The sequence below is a fragment of the Hemiscyllium ocellatum genome, chromosome 14 (assembly GCF_020745735.1).
Source record: "Hemiscyllium ocellatum isolate sHemOce1 chromosome 14, sHemOce1.pat.X.cur, whole genome shotgun sequence".
In the NCBI taxonomy this organism is placed as follows: Eukaryota; Metazoa; Chordata; class Chondrichthyes; order Orectolobiformes; family Hemiscylliidae; genus Hemiscyllium; species Hemiscyllium ocellatum.
Window position 1 is genome coordinate 51,860,823 of NC_083414.1, and position 22,363 is coordinate 51,883,185.

The 22,363-nt window shown below is 39.2% G+C and overlaps 1 protein-coding gene across 1 annotated transcript in view; it reads right to left on the reverse strand.

Annotated features, from left to right (window-relative positions):
* Window positions 1–22,363, reverse strand: part of LOC132822149 (contactin-4-like) — a 1,303,479-nt gene that overhangs the window by 344,747 nt on the left and 936,369 nt on the right. Inside the window, exon 12 of the mRNA XM_060835221.1 lies at window positions 1,490–1,665. Within this exon, the coding sequence (XP_060691204.1) occupies window positions 1,490–1,665 (176 nt within the window). The remainder of the gene's footprint in view (window positions 1–1,489; window positions 1,666–22,363) is intronic.

The following is a 22,363-nucleotide window of genomic DNA, read 5'->3' on the forward strand; positions in this document are numbered from 1 at the left end:
ATCCATTTGTGTCCAGAGTTTCTGTTTACTGCTAGCCAGGCAATCTTCTATTGTTACATATATTTCTGCAATAACTTTTGGCGTGCTACCTTATCAAATGCTTCCCAGAAATCTATGGCGCATCCACTGTTTCTCTTTATCAATATCAAAGTACTCCTCCAAAGAACTCCAATAAATTGGTCAAATGTATTTTCCCTTTAACATAAAGATTTTGAATTTACCTAATTAGCAGGCCTTTTTCTAAGTGTGCGGTAATAAAAGTAACCTTTCCATTCGCATAGCACTGGACAGGTCAGATCCCAATGTGCAACCTGGCTTGATGATTCATGAGCTTTATTTTTGCTTTTCATTATTATTGTGGCTAGTCACAGAACATATTCATATGAGGACACCCATGATTTTGTTTTATAGGAAAAATATTTATTTCCCACATGCAAAAGCTCTCTGTCTTTCTTTTTTATGTATATGGTATAAAAGACATTTCAGAAATATATGAACATAACGTGCAAATTAAATTTTCAAATGCTTTCCTCACTATATACTTTACAGGTACTTAATCCTAGTAAAATATCACACCTATTTCCAGTTTGCTAACTCTCTCAAGCTTTTCTTTTTGGGTTGATGTGACAGTTTTATATCATCTTCCCAGCTTCGGTGATTTGAACCTTCTTTCCATTCTGATAAAATCAAAACTGTTACATAAACTCTGATAGCTGGGAGACTACAGAATTTAAAATAGGTGTGCTCAGTTGAAAACTGTTCCTCTGTGCTGAATACTTGATTTTTCTGGACTAAACCCCTGATTCTTTCTGAACTAAAACCAAACTAGAAGTCTGTTTTCTCTATCTGTCATAAATGCAGCAGTATAAACAGTTTTATCAATTATCTTCATAGATGGCCTGCTAGATATTTAACTGAATCACATATTTTCTAGGAAATAATTTATTGAATTCACCATTCCAAATATCTTTCTGGCTTCTGAGAAAGAAAAAAAAAGTTTCATAGAACTCAAGACAAAATCATTTCTTCTATTTAGATTTTCAAGTTCCCAAATGACACTTGGATACAAAATACTATCCACCTTTATCACAGTTTAATGGTACTTTATCATCTGGCAGTGACTGGGAGCAATTATTTTGTCATGGGTTTTGAAGGACAGCCAAACTCAACCCAAATATTACTATTCTTTGCAAAATGATGTGAGAGAAAGCAGACCAATCCTAACCCTCTCATACAATTTACTTTTGCACTTCTGTGACCAGCTAATAACCATCAATTCTGACATTTGTCTGTCCAGGTGAGGATACACTAACCTATTTGGTGACTTCTTTGTGTGTTAATATTAGCTTGCTTTATCTCACAGGTATATTCCAGAGAAAGTGTCTCTCTTACTCTCCAGATTCATATCTGGAACTTAACTTCAGACATTTATTTTGTAATAAGCCTTAAAAGGATAACATTAGATTAAAAATATGTATGAGTCACTTACCCCTCCAACGTTTTCAAAATGATCTCTATCTCTCCTGAAGTCTATAAGTTGACCATTAAAAGACCATGAGAATTCAACACTCAGTGAAGGATCATGGGAGACTTGACACGGCAAGATTGTACTTTCCCCCACAGTGACATCCACGTCTGATGGCGGTGTGGTAATTCTTGTTGGGTCTGTCGAGATTTACAAAAGAAAATTAACCATAAGAAAATCCTAAAACCTTTCTTAATTGCACAGATAAAAGATTAATGATACAGAGCACTGCTTTTAAAAATGATCTGCTGAAAATGGAAAGCTGAAGACTCTTTGCCTGGCTGAAGCTCAGAGTTAATTGTTGTACAAGAACTCAACTTCTGTGGAAGACAAACCTAATGGTGAACACCATCATTTTCCAGAATGTTAGCCATCTCGGATCTTTTGGAAGACAGATGCCTGTCTTCAAAGCATCAATTTGACAGTTGGCAGGAGACTATCTATTTTTATCTCCTCTGTCTAAGGTATGCAGAGTATACTGATCTGAGCACTGTGCAAATTTCTGCTCTCTACACTTATTTATTTTAAAATAATTTTCATCCATTTTGATCACGTTTTGTTCCTTCACACACCACTCTGTTCCCTGGCCAACATGTCTGTCTCAGGCTTGATGCAGTGCTTAATGCAAGCTGGAAGAACAGCAATTCATTTTCAGTTTGGGGATCCTGCAGCCTTTTGGACTCAACATCAAGTTCAACAACCTGAGAGCTTGAGCTTTCCCATGGCTTTATCCCAACCACCCAGACACTAAACCTTTTAATCATGTGGTCTGTTATTACATGCAACCCATTGTTAGCTACTAACAGTCCCCAGTAATAACTATTCACCTTCCTAGCCAGATCATTATCCACTCCTTTGTTTGTCCAACTGTTCTTTACTCGAGGGCGTAGGTTTGCTCACTGAGCTGTAGGTTTGATATCCGGATGTTTCATTACCTGGCTAGGTAACATCATCAGTGGCGACCTCCAAATGAAGCGAAGCTGTTGTCTCCTGCTTTCTACTTATATGTTTGTCCTGGGTGGGGTTCCTGGGGTTTGTGGTGATGTCATTTCCTCAGAACCCTTCAGAAAATGAACGGGAACCTACACCCTAAACCTCAACCTGAGCTACAAACCATCGCAAACCTCGCAAACACCTATGGGCACAACATGCTACAACTTGCCCGAAGATGGGAAAGGAATGCCATCCGAGAGTGTTCTTTACTCTTCCTGGGCTCTAGCTCCACCTATCATTTACTTCTTACCCCCTCCCCCACCCTATATTTTGCACATAAACCAACAATTGCCTCACTACGATCAGTTCTGAGGAAGGGTCACTCGACCCGAAATGTTAATTCTGATTCCTGTCCACAGATGCTACCAGACGTGCTGAGCTTTTCCAGAAATTTCCGCTTTTGTTGCTGAGTTTTTGCTCCTTCTTTGTTAAGATAATGTAAGAGACATCCTTTTGATTCATCTTGTCTCTTTAGCCATTTTAGTTTCTCCATTGCTAATCGCGTATTTTTCAAAATGAAAACAACTTAAGATATATTTGTCTTCTTGTGTAACAAGTCCAGACCAATTTAAGTTCAATCCTTGAGATAAATCTACCAGTCCTGGAGGAGAAGTTGGAAAAGTGTGTTTAATTAGCTGATGGGGGTAAGTGTATCCAATCCCCAATGTCTTCTTGCTTACACCCAAATTAATTTCTGAGCGGAAATGTACCTGATAGTCCATTGTGCCTTGTCATTAATTGTGGCCCTGAAGCTGCCAACTAATGACCGCTTAAGGACATCAGCCTGCTACTACTGCAAAAGTTAAACCAGTTACAGGCAGATCGTTTCATGAGGAGCAAAACAAAAGAGTGCAGGCTGTTTGTCAGGTTGTGGGAAGATCTGATCAAAAGTAGTCAGTGCCTGATTGAGGGGAGAAAGTGAGGACTGCAGATGCTGGAGATCAGAATCGGGAATGAGGTGCTAGAAAAGCACAGCAGGTCAGTCAGCATCTGATGAGCAGGAGAATTGAAGTTTTGGGCATAAGCCTTTCATTAAGAACGCACAAATGATGAAGGGCTAATGCCTGAAATGTCGATTCTCCTGTTCCTGGGATGGTGCCTGACCTGCTGTGCTTTTCCAACACCATACTCTCGACAGTGCCTGATTGTGACCATGTACCGAGATAAAGAGGTGATCACTGAAAGCCACCTTGCTTTGAACCTCCCTGCATCCCTCATTTTGTGAACCCCAGCACTGGAAACTCCTCTTTCCTCCCTCAAATCATACACCCTCAGCTTGCAACATTGGTTTCCATGGTAACATTCTCAGCAGCAGCCATGGCCTTCTACGTATTGCTATCAAAATAGAAGCTGTCAGCATTTAATTGGCCATATCTCCTATGGAGCAGACCTCTGCCCTGGGAACCTGATTTCAGATAAAGTGCACAGCTATCCTCCTAATTGCCTGGTGGAGAGGAAATCCAGCAGGCTTTTCTTTGGAGCATCAGGGTCAAGGTTTTCTCAGGTAACAATTGGAAGATTCTGCTCTCCATCCCTTCTGCTTATGTAATTGATGTTAGAGTAGCTTATGTGTTCAATACTGCAAATTTGTTTCACCATGCTTTCAATTCAGTTTTTCCCTTCCTTCACGAATTATTCTTTCCCCATGTTCAGCTTTAGGTGGATCACCATATATGTACTGATTACCAGAACATTCTGGATGATACAAGTTCCCACTTTGGTTCCCATAAAGGTTCTTTCTTTCGTACAGTCTCTCTTCTACCCGTTGTGATTACTGTATCTTGTGCATCAGATCTTTTTGGAACATGTAGTGGTCTCTTTTCCATGTTAATTAACAGGGCACTTGTCCAACCCATTCAGATTTTCATTCCCTCCTTCATAGTCACAACAACATGAGTCTTGTTCTTAGCTGGTGTCTAAGAATTCCATACCCTTCTGTTCTGAAATCAGATATTTGCGAATTTCCCATGTGCCCGCCAGCAATCGAAAGCATATTGTGTTCAACAAGGTCAAGTATGAATCATTGAACTGCAATATTTCAAGTGATCATACAGGATAATGATGAGTGGATTAATTTCAAATAATTAGTATGACTTATCTTCATTGAATGGTATAAAACAATGCACTAACCATCCACATTACTGTGGGCTATTTTACTTATTAACTGACCAAAGCTTCAATGATGTTGATTTTAAAATGTGCTTGGCTGTATGTGGTCTTTTACCTGTTTTTCTTTACCTTTGCTCACAGCACGTTGTCCAACAATCACTTGCTTAGGATCAGAGACTTCACAATGTGCCAAATACTAATGCACTAATGTTATAGACTCATGCATTGCTTGTTTTGTTCATATGTACCATGGAACGAGTTAAAGGTTGACCTAGTAACATTTTAAATGCCTTTCACTTCATTTCCTTTGCATTGAAAAAAACTTATATTCAAATGTAATGCTTTTACTTAAACTTTTACTGTGGAATTATCAAAATACTACAAAATATGACAATGGTTTTAAGATCTTCAGAGATTATCGACCATCAATTTGTAGTTTTCTTCAACTCATTAACTGGCTCTTCATGTTTGAAATATTTCATTGCTTTGTCTATGAGCCCTAATGGTCTCTCTTATTCTTTAACCAACATTTTAAAATACTTGTTTTCATATAAATTTTGGAATTTTGATGAGGCTTATGCATTTGAAATTTTAACAAATTTGAATGAGCCCTGTATATTTCGAGCATTTGAATTTTTGTTTCCTTTTTCCAAATTTCTACCGTGTACTCCATTCTTCAAGTGCAAATCAAGCAGTGTGTCAACAGAGCATTTAATTTTGGGAAAGTGCACTTTCTGGAACAGATCATTAGATTGGAGCCCTGTTGACTTTTTCCCGGACTAGCCTTACATTGTTGATGTTTGTCATTATACCTCCACTGTTATCCCAGCAGACAACAATTAACTCATAATGAACTCTTAATTGAACTGCAGACTCTGGATTCTGAATATCTGTGCACTGTCTCATGTTATGCAACTACCTACATAACCATTCAAAACATAAATGTCATTCAATGATGGATCTTCAACACATACCAGACACAGAAATGATTATTTTTGCTGTGATACAGCTTTTAATACTCATCTTCCCTAAACCAATTTGCATTCTCCCAGAGGATACCATTAAGCAGTTTCTCAGAAGTGATTGAAAAACTGACATGAGAGCAATTCAATATTCTGAGTTTAACAAAATGAAAAGTGTTTAGTACTGAAACCAATTGAGGGCAACAGACTGTAGAATTTCTTTAGGAAACCAACCTTGGTGATCAAATGTTATTAAATTTGCAATGTTCTGTGCTGTGGAGCAAGGCAAAAATTAATCAGGGAATTAAGAAAAAATACTTTCTCGCTTGTGTTAGAATGATTTGCAGTGCAGTTTCCAAGTGTGAAAGTATTTAGAAAACAGTATTTAGACATCAGTTGCAACTGTTCTTTGAAGTCTTCAAGGGTTGCATTTTCCACAGATACATTCAGAGCAGATTTTAGATAACTGATGAGACATGATCTACTTGAATATTCAGTTTTGGTATCTATTTGAATTTAATCAATTAACAGTTTGATTGAACTATTGACAAGTCCACTTCACCTGATTCTCAATAAATCATCCCATTAAAGAGATCTAATAGCTGAGAGAAAAACCTTCATCCCGATATACATAGAATAATGTGATAAAGTGCTATTTTCCACTAATACTGACATAAGCAAACACAGTTATTCTATTTTTCTGTAAAGAACTGTGTTATAGTTGAATCAATCATGGTTCAGGGATTTAGAAAAGGCTGTTAAGTTCCATGTCAAAACTGAAGCTTCTTTATTTTGATCAACTATTGGTTACACTTTGAGGATATAATGGTTTCTAAGAGCTGCTGGATTCTATATTGTTGACTGATATGAAAAGTGTTCAGTTCAAATGCATGTTCCTTGCGAACATTTCATTCATACTATTCTGTCTGGATGACATTCTATGCAATTTAGTCGATGAACCATTGTGCACAAATGGGTTGAGAATTTCAACTTTAATTACAAATTTATTTTTACAGATATTCTATGAATTATGGCTTGCTATAATATAAATATAGCTGTCTTGTGTACAGTGATTCAGAATATATTCAATGATGAATGTTTTTTTTGAGGCAGACTTTATTTTGGAAGCCAGCCTAATGACTGAACTGGATCTGATTTTACAGCAGTGTTTTGCTGAATGACCATGTCATGATCAGTGTTTCATTTCAAGGCGACAAAGGAGAACAGTTCAGTTGTTTCATATCAACTAGATTCATAATAATTGCAACAACTGGGTGCTAAAATATCCTGCCAGTACTTTTCAGCACTGACACAGATGAAATTGAAGAGTCAGTGACAGGGAACTTAATTTACATGAGGCAAATACAATAAAATAAATTAACCTGGGGCAGGTTTGTGCTACACACTGGCCTCAAGCAATCAGCAACTCAAGTACATGTCCATCAGGGAATGAGAGTTATTACTCAGGTGCCTTTGATAGCAACATTGCACTGATCCCCTTTCCTCCTCATCCGCCCAACCACTTTCTGACATGAATGTTGTCCTTTCCTTCCAGTTTAAAAAGACAATTTGTTTTTTTTTCTCTTCCCTCTGTAAAATGTCAGCCATTTCTTCAATGGTTTTGCCGAACCTTCACGTTTGCTGGACATGGGCATTCCTTAATTCACATGGCATAACAATATCACACAATAAACACATCACTGACTGAGGCAATGAGTGGAAGTTTACAGCAGTGGGCTCCCTCATTTCATGCCCAGAGCTGATGAAACTTGGAAGAAACCTACAGAGTTCTTGTTAGTGAGAAATTATTCTAGAGCACGCAAAAATGGTAGAAGCCCATGGAAGAAATGAAATACCTGAATTTTACTGGCTTGAAATTGTGTTGTTAGATCAACAACTTAATTAAATATGCATATCTGCCAAAAAGCAAGGTGGTCATATGATGGCATTAGCCATCAGACCGAAATGATAACAGTTGTGTCTTTAAATTCACTTCTTTTCACATTTACTTGTGATTTGTAAGGACCACACAGTATTCTTCCAGAAGCAGCCATTGACGAACATTGCCGATTAAGTCCAGGAGAAATAGAATCATGACAGTGCAGCAAGAGGTTGCACCCAGTCTCTTCCTGTCTCAGCCCCCACCCCACCTTATCACTGTATGTTTAACATGGCTAATCCACCTTGCCTGAACATCCTTAGACACTACAAGCCAATCTATCTAACCTGTGGGAGGAAAACAGCGCACCCAAAATAAGCCCATACAGGTACAGGGAAAGCAAGGTTGGAATTGAAGCCGGGTCCCTATCACTGTGAGGAAACAGTGCTAACCATTGAGCCACTATGCTACCCAGTTAACGCATAAACCCAACACACAACAAGCACGCACAACCAACATTCTTTTGCTTTTTTATCTTGGCGTGAACGTAGGTGATTTATTCAACTGTCTGCCCCCCTTCAAATTATTTTGCATGGATGGCTGTGTACATTAATCTAAAGGGACAACTTGTATCTGGTGCAGGGACTTGCTGCATTGCTTACTGGAAATATTCTCTTCAACTTTCTTTCAACAAATAGAGAGGTTATATTGCAGCTGTATAGGGTGCTAATGAGGCCACTCCTAGAGTACTGTATGCAGTTTTGGAATCCTTATTTCAGAAAGGATGTACTGGCAGTGGAGAGGGTACAGAGGAGATTTACTAGGTTGATTCCGGAGTTGACAGGGTTGACTTATGAGGGGAGTTTGAGTAGACAAGGGATCATATTGATTTGAATTTAGAAGAATGAGGGGGGATCTTATAGAAACATATAAAATTATGTAGGGAATAAATATGATAGAAACAGGGAGGATTTTTTCCATTGACGGGGGAATCTAGAACTAGAGGGCATTGCATCAAAATAAAGGGTAGCAGAGTTGGGAAAGAACTTCTGTACTCTAAGAGTTGTGAATCTGTGGAATTTCCTTCCCAGTTGACATTACCTCACTGAATGTTTTTAAGGCAAAGATTTTTGAACAATAATGGAATGAAGACTTATGGTGAGCGGGTGAGTACGTGGAGTCGAGTCTACAAGAGGATCAGCTTGCTGAATGGACGAACAGGCTCGATGGGCCAGATTGCGTACACATGCTCCTATTTCTTATTTTATGCCATTATAATTTCACACGTCAGATGTTCTTTCTGGTTGCTATTTTTGTATCAAAATCCAAACAGTAGATAAATGGAACTACAGGCAGACTTCATTGAAAGGCAAATCTAGATCAACAACATTACATTTTATTCTGAGGGGAGATGGAAATAATTAATGCTCAAGCTGGCTATATTTTAAAACACATTCTTCAATGGTGAAATAAGGCCACAATTGAACAAATTCAGGGAATTTGTTACACGAAAGTTTGTTTCTTCTCAGGAAAAGAGAAGCTTAAGAGGTTCTGAACAACAGTCATATTGGATTCAGAACGGTAGCTTTGTTTCTCTCTCCACAGGTGCTGCTTGACTGCTGAGTGCTCCACCACTTCCTGTCATTATTTAATCCAAGAAAAAACCTGACAAGAGTCATGATATGATGGATGATGTTTGGCCTGTTTGAATGTATCAGCAAGTTCAAAAGAAGAGTCCATAAATATTAGACAGTTACTCACAAATGAAATGAAGAACTTAGGAGTCTTTTCTGTACATCTAGTATGGTGAGTCTGTGGAAGGTGTTGCCTCGTAGAGTTGTTATAGCAGATAGCACTGACACTTTTAAGTGTTCATGTGCAGAGTAACATATAAGCATGAATATGTTTAGAACTGGTCAGTTGCCAGAAAACAGGCAGCAGAGATCAACATCTCATTCTGCTTGTTTGAGAAGCTCTTACTTGTGGAGCTTCATACTGATCAATTTTGAGGCTTTGACTATTCACAATTCACATCAATAACTTCGATGAAGGTATTAACTGCATGGTAACTAAATTTGATGATGACACAAAGATAGGTCAGAAAGTAACTTGGTATGAAGGCATAAAGAAACTACAAAAGGTGGTTTCTATACATGTAAGTGAGTGGGCAAAAAAATAGGCTGATGGAGTATGTATGCAAGAAAACATAATTGCATCTACTTTGGCAAGAATATCAAAGCAAATATTATTTGCAAGAAGTGAGAGTTTCTTGCAAGACTAGACAACTCGACTAAGAATCTCTGTCTCCTGATAATTGAATAACAAAAAAAAATGATATGTATGCTCAACAATGATTAGGAAAGCAAATGGAATGTTGCCATTTATTGCAAAGGGAATCGAACAAAGAAGTACACGTGTTGTTGCAGCTAAAAGGACCTTAGTATGAATACATCTGGAGCGGAGTGTACAGGTTTGATTCAAACTCAGAAAGGATACAACTACATGAAAAACATGAAGAAAGGTTAGACGATTCTTGCCTATATACATTACAGTCAATAGGGTGAGAGAAATCTTATTTAAACACATGGGATTACAAAGGAATTTTACAGGGTGGATGCAAGGGGCATGTTTCCCCTGATGGTGCAGCAGAAAATTAGGTGACAGACTTAACAAATTAAAAGTTTCCCATTTAAAACTGAGTTCATGAGAGTTTTTTTTTCTCTCAGAGTTGTTAGTCTCTTTAATTCACTTCCTCAGAGAGCATTGGAGGATGAGTCATTGAATATATTTAAGCACTAGCTAGGTCATTGCTTGCTCGACAAGGGAGACAAAGGTTATGGGGTGGAGAGGAACATAGAATTGAAGCCCTATTCAGATTAGCCATGATTTTAATTAAGATCGTACAGCCTGAAGGGTCCTAATGGCCTTTTCTACCTGCTCATCTGTTTATTTTTGTGGACTACAATATTTCAAGAAGCTGGCTCATCGCACTACTTTCTCAAAGGCAATTATGGATGGACAACAAAAGCAGGGTCCATCAGTGATGTGGACATTAGAAAGAGTAAGAAATACAAGGAGGCAGTTTGAGCTTTGTGAGTGTCATATCATGTATACACATTGCCATTGATGTGTTGAATGGAATAGCTTGATTCTGCATTGCACATTCTAAATAGTTCTGAGTTTCTCATTTCTTCCATTTTCTCTCAAAGGTACAGGCAAGGCATTGCCAAGCATCATTATGCATCAAATTGTTTTTGCAAAGCAATTAATTATGATGTAAACATTGCAAATATTCTGTCCAAGCAATCTCCCATAAAAAGCAATGAGAGAAATGTCAGTTAATCTGTTACAAAGAAGAAAAGAAGTACAGCTCATTCTTTATATACAAAGGAAACTATATTACAAAGGAAATCTCATTCACTAATCAGATCAAATCATTTCCATTGTTTATTATAGAATGCCAAATGAGGAGGGCACTGCTGCTGTGCGTTTTTTACTCAGTACTTGAAGTTTTGTCATTTGGTATCATATCGAACCAAGACAGCAGGGTGATGGACTACTCTCTTTAACTATTGCTTCAAACTGAAGAATTTTCTTTCTCATTCCCAGGAGGCAAACCTTCTGCATAAAAAAGGTCATTCAAATTCAACATGAATCATTACTGTTTGCACAGAAGCAAGGTAGAATGAGCAGATGTGGGACATGGAAATACTCAGATTAAAAGCACATAGTTAAAATATTCCTGAAGAATTCTGAAATGCAGACACTTTGTGACATTAAAGTCTGTGCGTATCAGCACTATTGATTGAAAGTGTTGGCCAGCAACCAGATCCCAGGAGTCCACAGATGTCATTCTGAATTATTTTGAAGCATGCGACAACAGATAGGGAAAAATGGCAGGTTGATTCATTTGGTAATTTTCTTCTTTGTTCTCAGGGGAAATGTGTTGTCTCCGTTCACCAACACTTCCAAATTTTTCAGCTGTCCTCAAACGTTTGAGAGGCAAGCATATATCTCCATCGCTTTACGATCTGTACCTGAGTTATTAGAATGTCGAAAGTTTGCGTTTAACCTTCCAGCTTTGGATAGAAGGTTAATCTTCTCCTCAAACACTGTTAGTGGACACGATGAGGACAGTTTAATGCTCATAGTGTAAAGGGAACAATAGCATAAATTGTTATGAAATGATGGTCCCAATTTTCCAAGGGACCACAATCATTACTGGATTGCCACTCAGTTCAAACGTTCCACATTCAATGCTTGAATTTCTGACTGAGTCTTCTGATTTCAGCTTTACCAAACGTATGGAGTGCAATATCCCTTGGAGGACTTCATCACAGCACAGATGGGGTGGGATGAAGGATGGGGTGAAAATAGGACTTGCTCCCTTCCAATGGCATTAGTTGTCATATGCTGTGTTTAAAGGTCCAGTTGAAAATTAGTGAATGGACAAATGTGAATGCCTGTGACCAGTGGAGCGCCACAAGGATCGGTGCTGGGCCCTCTACTTTTCATCATTTATATAAATGATTTGGATGCGAGCACAAGAAATATAGTTGGTAAGTTTGCAGATAACACCAAAATTGGAGGTGGAGTGGACAGTGAAAAAGGTTACCTCAGATTACAACAGGATTTTGATCAGATGGGTCAATGGGCTGAGAAGTGGCAGATGGAGTTTAATTCAGATAAATGTGAAGTGCTCCATTTTGGGAAAGCAATTTGTAGCAGGACTTATTCACTAAATGGTAAGGTCCTCGGAGTGTTGCTGAACAAAGAGACCTGGAGTGCAGGTTCATAGCTCCTTGAAAGTGGAGTCGCAGGTAGATAGGATAGTGAAGAAGGCATTTGGTATGCATTCCTTTATTGGTCAGAGTATTGAGTACAGGAGTTGGGAGGTCATGTTGCAGCTGTACAAGACATTGGTTAGGTCACTGTTGGAATATTGCGTGCAATCCTGGTCTCCTTCTTGTCAGAAAGATGTTGTGAAACTTGAAAGGGTTCAGAAAAGATTTACAAGGATGTTGCCAGGGTTGGAGGATTTGAGCTACAGTGAGAGGCTGAACAGGTCGGGGCTGTTTTCCCTGAAGCATGGAGGCTGAGGGGTGACCTTGTGGATGTTTACAAAATTGTGAGGGACAAGGATAGGATAAATAGACAAAATCTTTTCCATGCGGTGGAGGAGTCCAGAACTAGGGGACATACGCTTAGAGTGAGGGGGGAAAGATATTAAAGAGACCGAAGGGGCAATGTTTTCATGCAGAGGGTGGTACGTGTATGGAATGAGCTGCCAGTGGAAGTGATGGAGGCTGGTACAAGTGCAACATTTAAAAGGCATTTGGCTGGGTATATGAATAGGAAGGGTTGGGAGGGATATGGGCCGGGTGCTGGCAGGTGGGACTAGATTGGGTTGGGATATCTGGTCGGTATGGATGGGTTGGACCAAAGGATCTGTTTCCATGCTGTACACCTCTATGACTCTATAACTCTATGACTGTTTGTGAATGCGTGCCTGAATGAGTAAGTGAATGGGTACTCTGGTAGGCAGGTGGATGAGGGAAGTGGAAAAGTGGTTCGGATGTCCAAAGTGGCACGTTGTTAGGGTGGCAGGTAGATGAGGTGGTAGTTAGGCTTAGAGTTTATAAGTTAATGTATAAGGACAGTCAAGTAGATGGGGATTGAAGGGGTTGGAGGGACTGGAAAGGTAGCAGTCCTTTGGACTTGAGGAGACTCCAGTGGGGATCAGGGAATGGCTGGAAGCCGGTCAGTGGGATAATTTGTGCTTAAGTATGGATATTTCATTCTTTTAAAACTGTAGTCACTGTATTCTCAAGTAGGATCTTGATAATGGTGGAAATAAAGGTTAAGTCTTAGCTGGATTGAAAGTCTCAGCCTTGCATATGAAAGGAGATGTGCCAACCTATTGTGTCATCATTTCATCTTTATTCTAAATTATTCAGTCAGATCAATATTTCAAAATGATACCTATTTTAATATTCAATTGCTGTATTTAAAGATTTATAATAGTACATTCCCATTAACGTTTGTACAGCATTCATTATAAATGATAGAGTCTCTGGATATGTTGACATTCTGCCTTTCTTATGCCTTGAGGAATAATGCATACAATTATTACTTTTTGTTTCTATTGCTGATCCTCTAAATAATATGGTTGCTATTGTTAATTCTAACAGTTCTGTGAGGTACATATAAGTACAGACGAAATACTCAAAGGTATATCTCTCCTCCCAGTATATTTTCATTATTTTTGTAAAATACATAACTGAAATCAGATTTAATGGCTTGTGTCGGGTAATGACTACTTTAAAGTCATACTTGTTTTTTTGGAAACCAGTCTAAGGAATTTAAAACTTTCACCAAATGTGTGTACAGAAGCATTGCTATTTGATAATTGCATATTGAAAGCCAGCAAAGTCAAAAAATCCTTCTACTTGCCACTGCTTTGGTAAATATGCTGTGCCAGACAAATGGTGCAAATTTTGACTCAATTAGTTACATTGGCTTTATTTTGTCATTTAATAAAAATTTATGCTTTTAAAAAAGCTCTGCTGTATTCCTATTCAATGTGATTGTAGAAAATGTATCTTTTCCTATTCGAACAAAGATTTTTAGACATTCGAAATTCAAAACCAAATTATAATCTGTGAGAAAAATACAAAGTTGCCATCATTTTGAAAGGAAAAAATGGTTAAAATCATATTGTCAGGCGAGTGTTTTTAACCCAAAAATGTGAATTAGTTTTTAAACAAATCTTGTCTAGAGTTAGTTAATCTGTTGTAAATTTCTCCAATTTTCCATTTCCCTTAGTCGAAATCATGCAAAATAATGAAATCTACTATCAATATAAATCATTGATACAATGGGATAAGTTAATTCTCTTCTACTCTCATTGGCAAATCAAATACACCACTTACTTACAATGTAGGATTGAGTAGAGAAGAGTAGCTTTTTATTTGCCATTTCTACCATATACAAGAGGTACAGTAAAAATGTGCCAGCATTCCTCCAGTACCGAGGGTGCTACATGGATGGCACAAACCACACACTTGCAGATCAACTGTAGGGCTTTGGTAAAACTAATGATTGAATTAATTGGTCACAGATAGATTTGTCCTTTCTTAATTTTGAAGTCACAATTTGCCTTGAATTGGCAATTTTAAATCAAAGATTATGTATTCGCTGCTCTTCAGAACATCACTATATTTAAATAAATTAGTATTATTTTATAAAAGACATGAAACTGGACCTTGGGGTCAGCTGTTCCAAAAGGATGAGCTCCCCCACAGTTAGATCACCATGGTGAAAACTCAACTTTTGAATGAACAGCATGTGTTCAGGGTGGATGGTTGCAAGATTGTTGGCTTGGCAGTCACAACATTGACTTCCAGTCCATAAAGTCTCACACACACATACCTCAGAGACCCGGGCAGCCGGAAATAAAACTACAGGGAATGCTGCTTCTTCGCTCTGAATAAGTCATTGAAATCAAAATGTTAACTCTGTGTCTCTTTCCACAGACGCTGCCAGTCCTGCTGAGTTCCTTCAGCAATCCTGCTTTTATGCCACTGATCCAACTTTCTTCTCTTTTTGGATTTAAGTAATTGACACACTTTTCTTCTAACTCTCCAGAGCTGTTACAGTATAGCAACTAAAAATTTTGAGCAAGTTTGTTCCAATTGGAAATGAAGAAAGTAGATTAATAGCAAATTCATAATTCCTGCACAAACTTTGCTTTTTACTCTACATATCACATTAATGTTTAACAATGAGAAAACCAAGTACGTGTAGGGCAGTATCATGAAGAATTCATCTTCACGGACAGAGGAAGTGAATAATTGCAAAGGCATAAGCTGATCCTGTAGAAGGCGGGGTTTATCCAATTAATCGGGAAGCATTTATTTCTGAGTAATTTAAATGATACAGCCACAGATGATGTGCCGCAGGGATTCATCATGGATTCTTAGACAGCACATTCTAAACTTACAACCATTACCAACCAGAAGGACAAGGGCAGCAAATGCAAATGAACACCACCATCGGCAAATTCTCTTCAAGGCGCTCACCAGCCTGACTTTGAAAGATACCGTTATTCCTTCACTATTCCAGCCAAAATCCTGGCATTTGCTCCCTAATGACACTGTGGAATGCAGCGATTCAAGAAGGTAGCCCACTACCATCTTCCCACAGGCAGGTAGGGATGGGCAATAAATGCTGGCCTAGCCAGTGATTCCCATATCTTTTGAGTGAATTAAAAAAAAACCTCCCCTCTACATTCACTATAGTCAGCCTGGTTCTCGCTGGTACTATTAATCTGACATCTATTTATATATATATATACAAAAATAGATGTCAGATTTATATATATATACATTTTTTAGCTTTATCTTAACATTTATGTATTTTGTCATCTAGGAAATGGGGATTTGTTTGTCCTATTTTCTCCCTCATTTGAGTCCTTGATTGTACCTGACAATTTGTCTTCAAAATATGTTCTGTTCCAGTTTGCATGTCAGTTTTTGATTTCAATCATAGGTCAGATCTGTTTTCATTCGACTGAAGTCGACCAACCCACAATTAGTTATTTTAATTCTGGATCAGTCCTCATCCTTTTCAATGGCTTACTTAAAATTTATGACACAATGCTGACTGTCCTGAAACATTTCTTGACTGACATTTGACCTAAATCATTCCACATAATTGGATCCAGCAAAGTCTCATTCCTGGACAGGCTAAAAACATACTGGTATAGAAAATTCTCCTGAACACATCACAGGAACCCTCTCTGCTCTTTATACTCATGCTATCATTCTATTTATAAATTATCTGTACTTGGAAACAGAAGAAATAAACTGAAAGGTAGCAGATTTATATTAAATCAGGAAATATAATGAACTGTGGTGAAGAAAGCAGAGCACGACTCTGGATAGATGAACTGCATGGGCTGATTAATCGTAATGGGAGTGAATCAATCACTAAAATATGATTTGGAGGTGTGACATGCATTGAGGAAGGCTAATAGGTGTTAGACTGCACCACAAGAGGCTAGCACAGAAAAGCAAGATAGTGGCACTACAATTACATGGATTATTTATCAAATTTCATTTGAAATATTATATTCAAATCTCTGCAATCCAGCTTTGGAAGGACTGGGGGAGAGTTCAGAAAGAGAGACATTTCCCACAATAACTGAATTTCTTGGGTCACCCATGCCAGAGCAAAGCTTGCTGGCAGTGTAGTGAACTGACTGACCCCAATTTTCTACTATCAGCTCATTTCAATATATATGTTCTGTACCATCAGCTGTGTGCAAGACAGAAAATGTAATAAAGGAAATGGAAAATGTACCCTGCAAGACCATGTTATAGGGATATGTGCATTCAATGATAACTGGTAGTGGATGGAGACAAATGTTGTTTTAGACTTCATCAAGCATCAACTCACCGTTTGAAATGCAGTCTTCACCAAGGCTCGGGAGGGAACAAAGAGCGAAGCTAATCAACATGGGAAGAAACCTAAATTTGGCATCCAAATTCCTGTTGATGCTGATGGACTTAGACAGTTGACTGAGATGAGCAGGGGTAGTTTATCTAATTCAACACTTCAGAACACCCTTACCAAAGGATGGCAGTGTAGTACATTTACCAGGAGATATTAAATAAGGTCAACTCTGTACGTGTTATCTTCAGGAGCCAGGGACTCATAAGCATGTCAATGACTGGGAAAAACTGCCCAATTTCATTAAATTCGTAACAGTTTAAGATTGCTGGCCACAAACTATTACCTGTCAACTCATTCTACATTTATTGTTCACAAATATCAAGTTGTCAGATAACAGTACAAGCACGTATATTGCATTTCATGAATTTCTGAATCTCAATAGAGCATGCCTTTCAACTGCTATGTAGAATGGGGGTGATTTCCATGATTATTTCTCCCAAGGAAACAATCTATCCACTTGATGCACAGTTACTTATTGCTATTTACCAGAGAAAGTTCTGCCTTCACATTGAGAATAACATCCATCGTGTTGTGTAGCACTATCACCGTGCTAAATGGGACAGACTTCAAACAGATCGAGCAACTCAAGACTGGGCATCCATGAGACACTGTGGGCCATCAACAGCAGTAGAACTGTACTCCAACACAAACTATGGCACAGCATATCCTCACTCAATTATTACCGTCAGACCAGGGGATCTACCTTGGTTCGATGGAGAGTTCAGCAGGAGCAGTATCAGGCATACCTGAAGATGAGGTGTCAACCTGCAGAAGCCATCAAACAGGACTATTTGGATGCCAAATACCATAAGCAGCAAGTGACAGACAGAGCTAAGCAACCCCACAACCAACGGATCAGACCTAAGCTCTGCAGTCCTGCCACACCCAGTCGTGAATAGTAATGGACAATTAAACAACTCACATGAGGAGGAGGAGGCTCCACAAATATCCACATCCTCAATGATGAAAAAGCCCAGCACATCAGTGCAAAAGGTAAGGCTGAAGCATTCACAGCAATCTTCTGCCAGAAGTACTCAATGGATGATCCATCTCAGCCTCCTCCAGTGGTCCCCACCATTACAGTTACCAATCTTCAGTCAATTTGATTCACTCCACATGTTTTAAGAAACAGTTAGAGGCACTGGATACTACAAAGGCTTTGGACCCTGGCAACATTCCAGCAATAGTACTGAAATCTTTTGCTCCAAAACGTGCCAGTCCCTTAGCAAAGCCATTAAAATACAGTTACTATACCAGCATCTACCTGACAGTGTGGATAATTACCCAAATATGACCTGTATACAAAAGAAAGGACAAATCCAACCTAGCCAGTTAGTTCCCTATCAGTCTACTCTTAATCATTAGGAAAGTGATGGAAGATATTATCAATAGTGCTATCAAGCAGCGCCTGCTCAGTGGCACCTAGTCACTGGGTTCCACAAGGCCATTCTGCTCCTGACCTCATGACAGCCTTGATTCAAATATGGACATAAGAACTGAATTCCAGACATCAAGGCTGCATTTGAACGAGTGTGGCATCAAGGAGGGCAAGCAATACTGGAATCAGTGGGTATCAGGAACAAACTCTCAGGTGGTTAAACTCATACCTGACACATAGGAAGGTGGTTGTGATTGTTGGAGGTCAGTCATCTCAGCTCCAGGACATCTCTGCAGGTGGTCCTCAAGGTCGTGTACTCGGCCCAACCATCTTCAGTTGCTTCACCAACATACTTCCCTCTATCATAAGGGCAGAAGTCGGGATGTTCACCAATGCTAGCACAATATTCAGGACAATTCACAAATCCTCAGGTACTGAAGCAGTCCATGTTCAAATGCAATATCCAGGCTTGGGATGACAAGTGGCAAATGACATTTCCTCCACACAAATGCCAGTCTATCACCAGCACAAATAAGAGAAATCTAACCACTGCCCCTTGACATTCAATGGTGTTATAATCACTGAATCCCTCACTATCAACACCCTAGGGATTATCACAAAAACTCAACTAGACTCACCACATTAACACAGTGCCTACAAGAGCAAATCTGAGGCAAGAAATAATGCAGCAAGTAGCTCACCTCCTGACTTCCAAAGCCTGTCCAGCAACTGCAAGGCACAAGTCAGGAGTATGATGGAATACACTCCAGGTGCCAGGAGCAGTGGAGCTCCAACAACACTCAAGAAGCTTGACACCACCCAGGACAAAGCAGTCCATTCGATTGACATCGCATCCACAAGGATCCATTCTCTCCATCACTGACGTTCAGAAGTAGCAGCGAGTACTATAAACACAATGCACTGCAGAAATTAACCAAAGATCCTCAGACAGCACCTTCCAACCACGATCACTTCCAACTATGTGATCAATGGCAGCAGATATATAGCAACTCCACCACCTTCAAGTTCCCCTCCAAGTCACTCGCCATCTTGACTTGGAAATATATCACCATTCCTTCACTGTCACTGGATCGAAATCCTGGAATTCCCTCCATAGTGGCATTGTGAACCAACCCACAGTAGGTGGACTGCCACAGTTCAAGAAGGCAGCTCACCACCACCTTCTCAAGGGCAACTTGGGATGGTTAATAAATACTGGCCAGTTAGTGATGTCTACATACCACAATATGAAGAAGTGAGAAAAGGAGATATTCATTGGCCTTGGAGATTTGGGATGAAAGGACTTGGGCATGATATGTAATAAACTTGGACTAGACAACCTTGCAGGATTCTCCCACACTGCCAACATTACTATGATTTGATTGAAAAAAAATCGCCAAAGAATTCACTCCTTTTTAATGCGGAGGTTGATTGATTCCTGAGCCCAATCTGAATCTAAGATGAACAGGATTGATGTAAATGTGGAATCTGAAACACAAATAGATCAGCCATGATTGTATTGAATGGTAGTATCAGTTTGAAGGGCTGAATGGCCTAGTTTTGCTTCCAATTCGTATGTGTTATGTATAATTTCAGAATTATTCCTGTTCCTTTGAGTTGTAACAGTTAAGTGAATGATATTTGAGAAAAGCAAATTCACGGCATCACTGGGGAACAACTTGTCCTCTAATTGGGCTATCCAGAAGAAACAGTCAGTACTTTGGAATGCAAACTCGAATGCTTGAAAGGGAATCCAGTAAAACCTTTCTCAAAAAAGATTCTAACAATATGTATTGTGATGTCCCAAAAGACCATCAATACAAAGGTTATTTAGGTGCTTAAAAGGGAAATATTGCTTCCTTGGAAATGAACAGATATTGAAAAAGAGAGCAGAGATCTGGAGTTAAGCAGAAGAAATTCCATAGTTATTTTATTTTTAAAAAGCCTCACGATGATCGACATCATCGATGATTTAAATATCTTATTATTTCATCTTTACAAACTCAATTATATGTAATCGCAATGATGTTTTATTTTTGATGCCCATCAGTTTGTATTCAATATGACTGCCCTAAGAAGTTAAAAACCCAATTTTATTTGACTGTTATTTAACATTATTACTGATAGGCAGATAGGCGGATACTGTGCAGTTTTTTCTCATTGTTTCCAGACACTGGGTTCCAAACATCTTGTCATGAATGATAACGATTACAATGAAAGCTATGAGATGCCATATTTACAAAATTATATGTTCTGATTTCAAATCTATAGATCAGTAAAAGATTTTGAGAAATAGCATTACGTTAGAGGTTTACTAATTCGGAAAAAAAAAATCTGCATAATCAGCATAAATGTACATTTAGAACATAAAACATAGAACAGTACAGCACAGAACAGGCCCTTCAGCCCACAATGTTGTACCGACCACTGATCCTCATGTATGCATCCTCAAATTTCTGTGACCATATGCATGTCCAGGAGTCTCTTAAATGTCCCCAGTGACCTTGCTTCCACAACTGCTGCTGGCAACGCATTCCATGCTCTCACAACTCTGTGTAAAGAACCCGCCTCTGACATCCCCTCTCTATATTCCTCCAACCAGCTTAAAACTATGACCCCTCATGTTAGTCATTTCTGCCCTGGGAAATAGTCTCTGGCTATCGACTCTATCTATGCCTCTCATAATCTTGAGTACCTCAGTTAGGTCCCCTCTTCTCCTCCTTTTCTCCAATGAAAAAAGTCCAAGCTCAGTCAACCTCTTCTCATAAGATAAACCCTCCAGTCCAGGCAGCATCCTGGTAAACCTCCTCTGAACCCTCTCCAAAGCATCCACATCTTTCTTATAAAAGGGCAACGCAGTATTCCAAGTGCGGTCTAACCAAAGTTTTATAGAGCTTCAACAAGATCTCATGACTCTTCAACTCAATCCCCCTGTTAATGAAAGCCAAAACACCATAAGCTTTCTTAACAACCCTGTCCACTTGGGTGACCATTTTAAGGGATCTATGTACCTGCACACCATGATCCCTCTGTTCCTCCACACTGCCAAGAATCCTATCCTTAATCCTGTACTCAGCTTTCAAGTTTGACCTTCCAAAATGCATCACCTCGCATTTATCCAGGTTGAACTCCATCTGCCACCTCTCAGCCTATCTCTGCATCCTGTCAATGTCCCGCTGCAGCCTACAACAGCCCCCTATACTGTCAACGACACCTCCAACCTTTGTGTCATCTGCAAACTTGCTGACCCATCCTTCAATCCCCTCATCCAAGTCATTAATAAAAATTACATACAATAGAAGCCCAAGGACAGAGCCCTCTGGAACACCACTCACCACAGACTTCCAGATAGAATATTTTCCTTCTACTACCACTCGCTGTCTTCTGTTGGCCAGCCAATTCTGTATCCAGACAGCTATGTTCCCCTGAATCCCATTCCTTCTGACCTTCTAAATGAGCCTACCATGGGGAACCTTATCAAATGCCTTGCTGAAGTCCATATACACCACGTCCACAGCTTGACCTCATCAACTTTTCTAGTCACATCCTCAAAGAACTCGATAAGGTTTGTGAGGCATGACCTGCCCCTCACAAAGCCGTGTTGACTGCATTTAATCAAGCCATGCTCTTCCAGATGGTCCTAAATCCTATCCCTCAGAATCCTTTCTAACACCTTGCAGAGAACAGACATGAGACTTATTGGTCTGTAATTGCCGGGGATTTCCCTATTTCCTTTCTTGAAGAGAGGAATTACATTTGCCTCTCTCCAGTCCTCAGGTATGACTCCAGTGGAGAGCGAGGATGAAAAGATCTTCGCAAGTGGCGAAGCAATTACATTTCTCGTTTCCCAAAGCAGCTGAGGACAAATCTGGTCCATGCCTGGCGACTTGTCAATCTTAATGTTTGACAAAATTTTCAGCACATCAGCTTCCTCTATCTCTATCCATTTCAGCATGCACACCTGCTCATCAAAGGTTTCATTCACTACAAAGTTTGTTTCT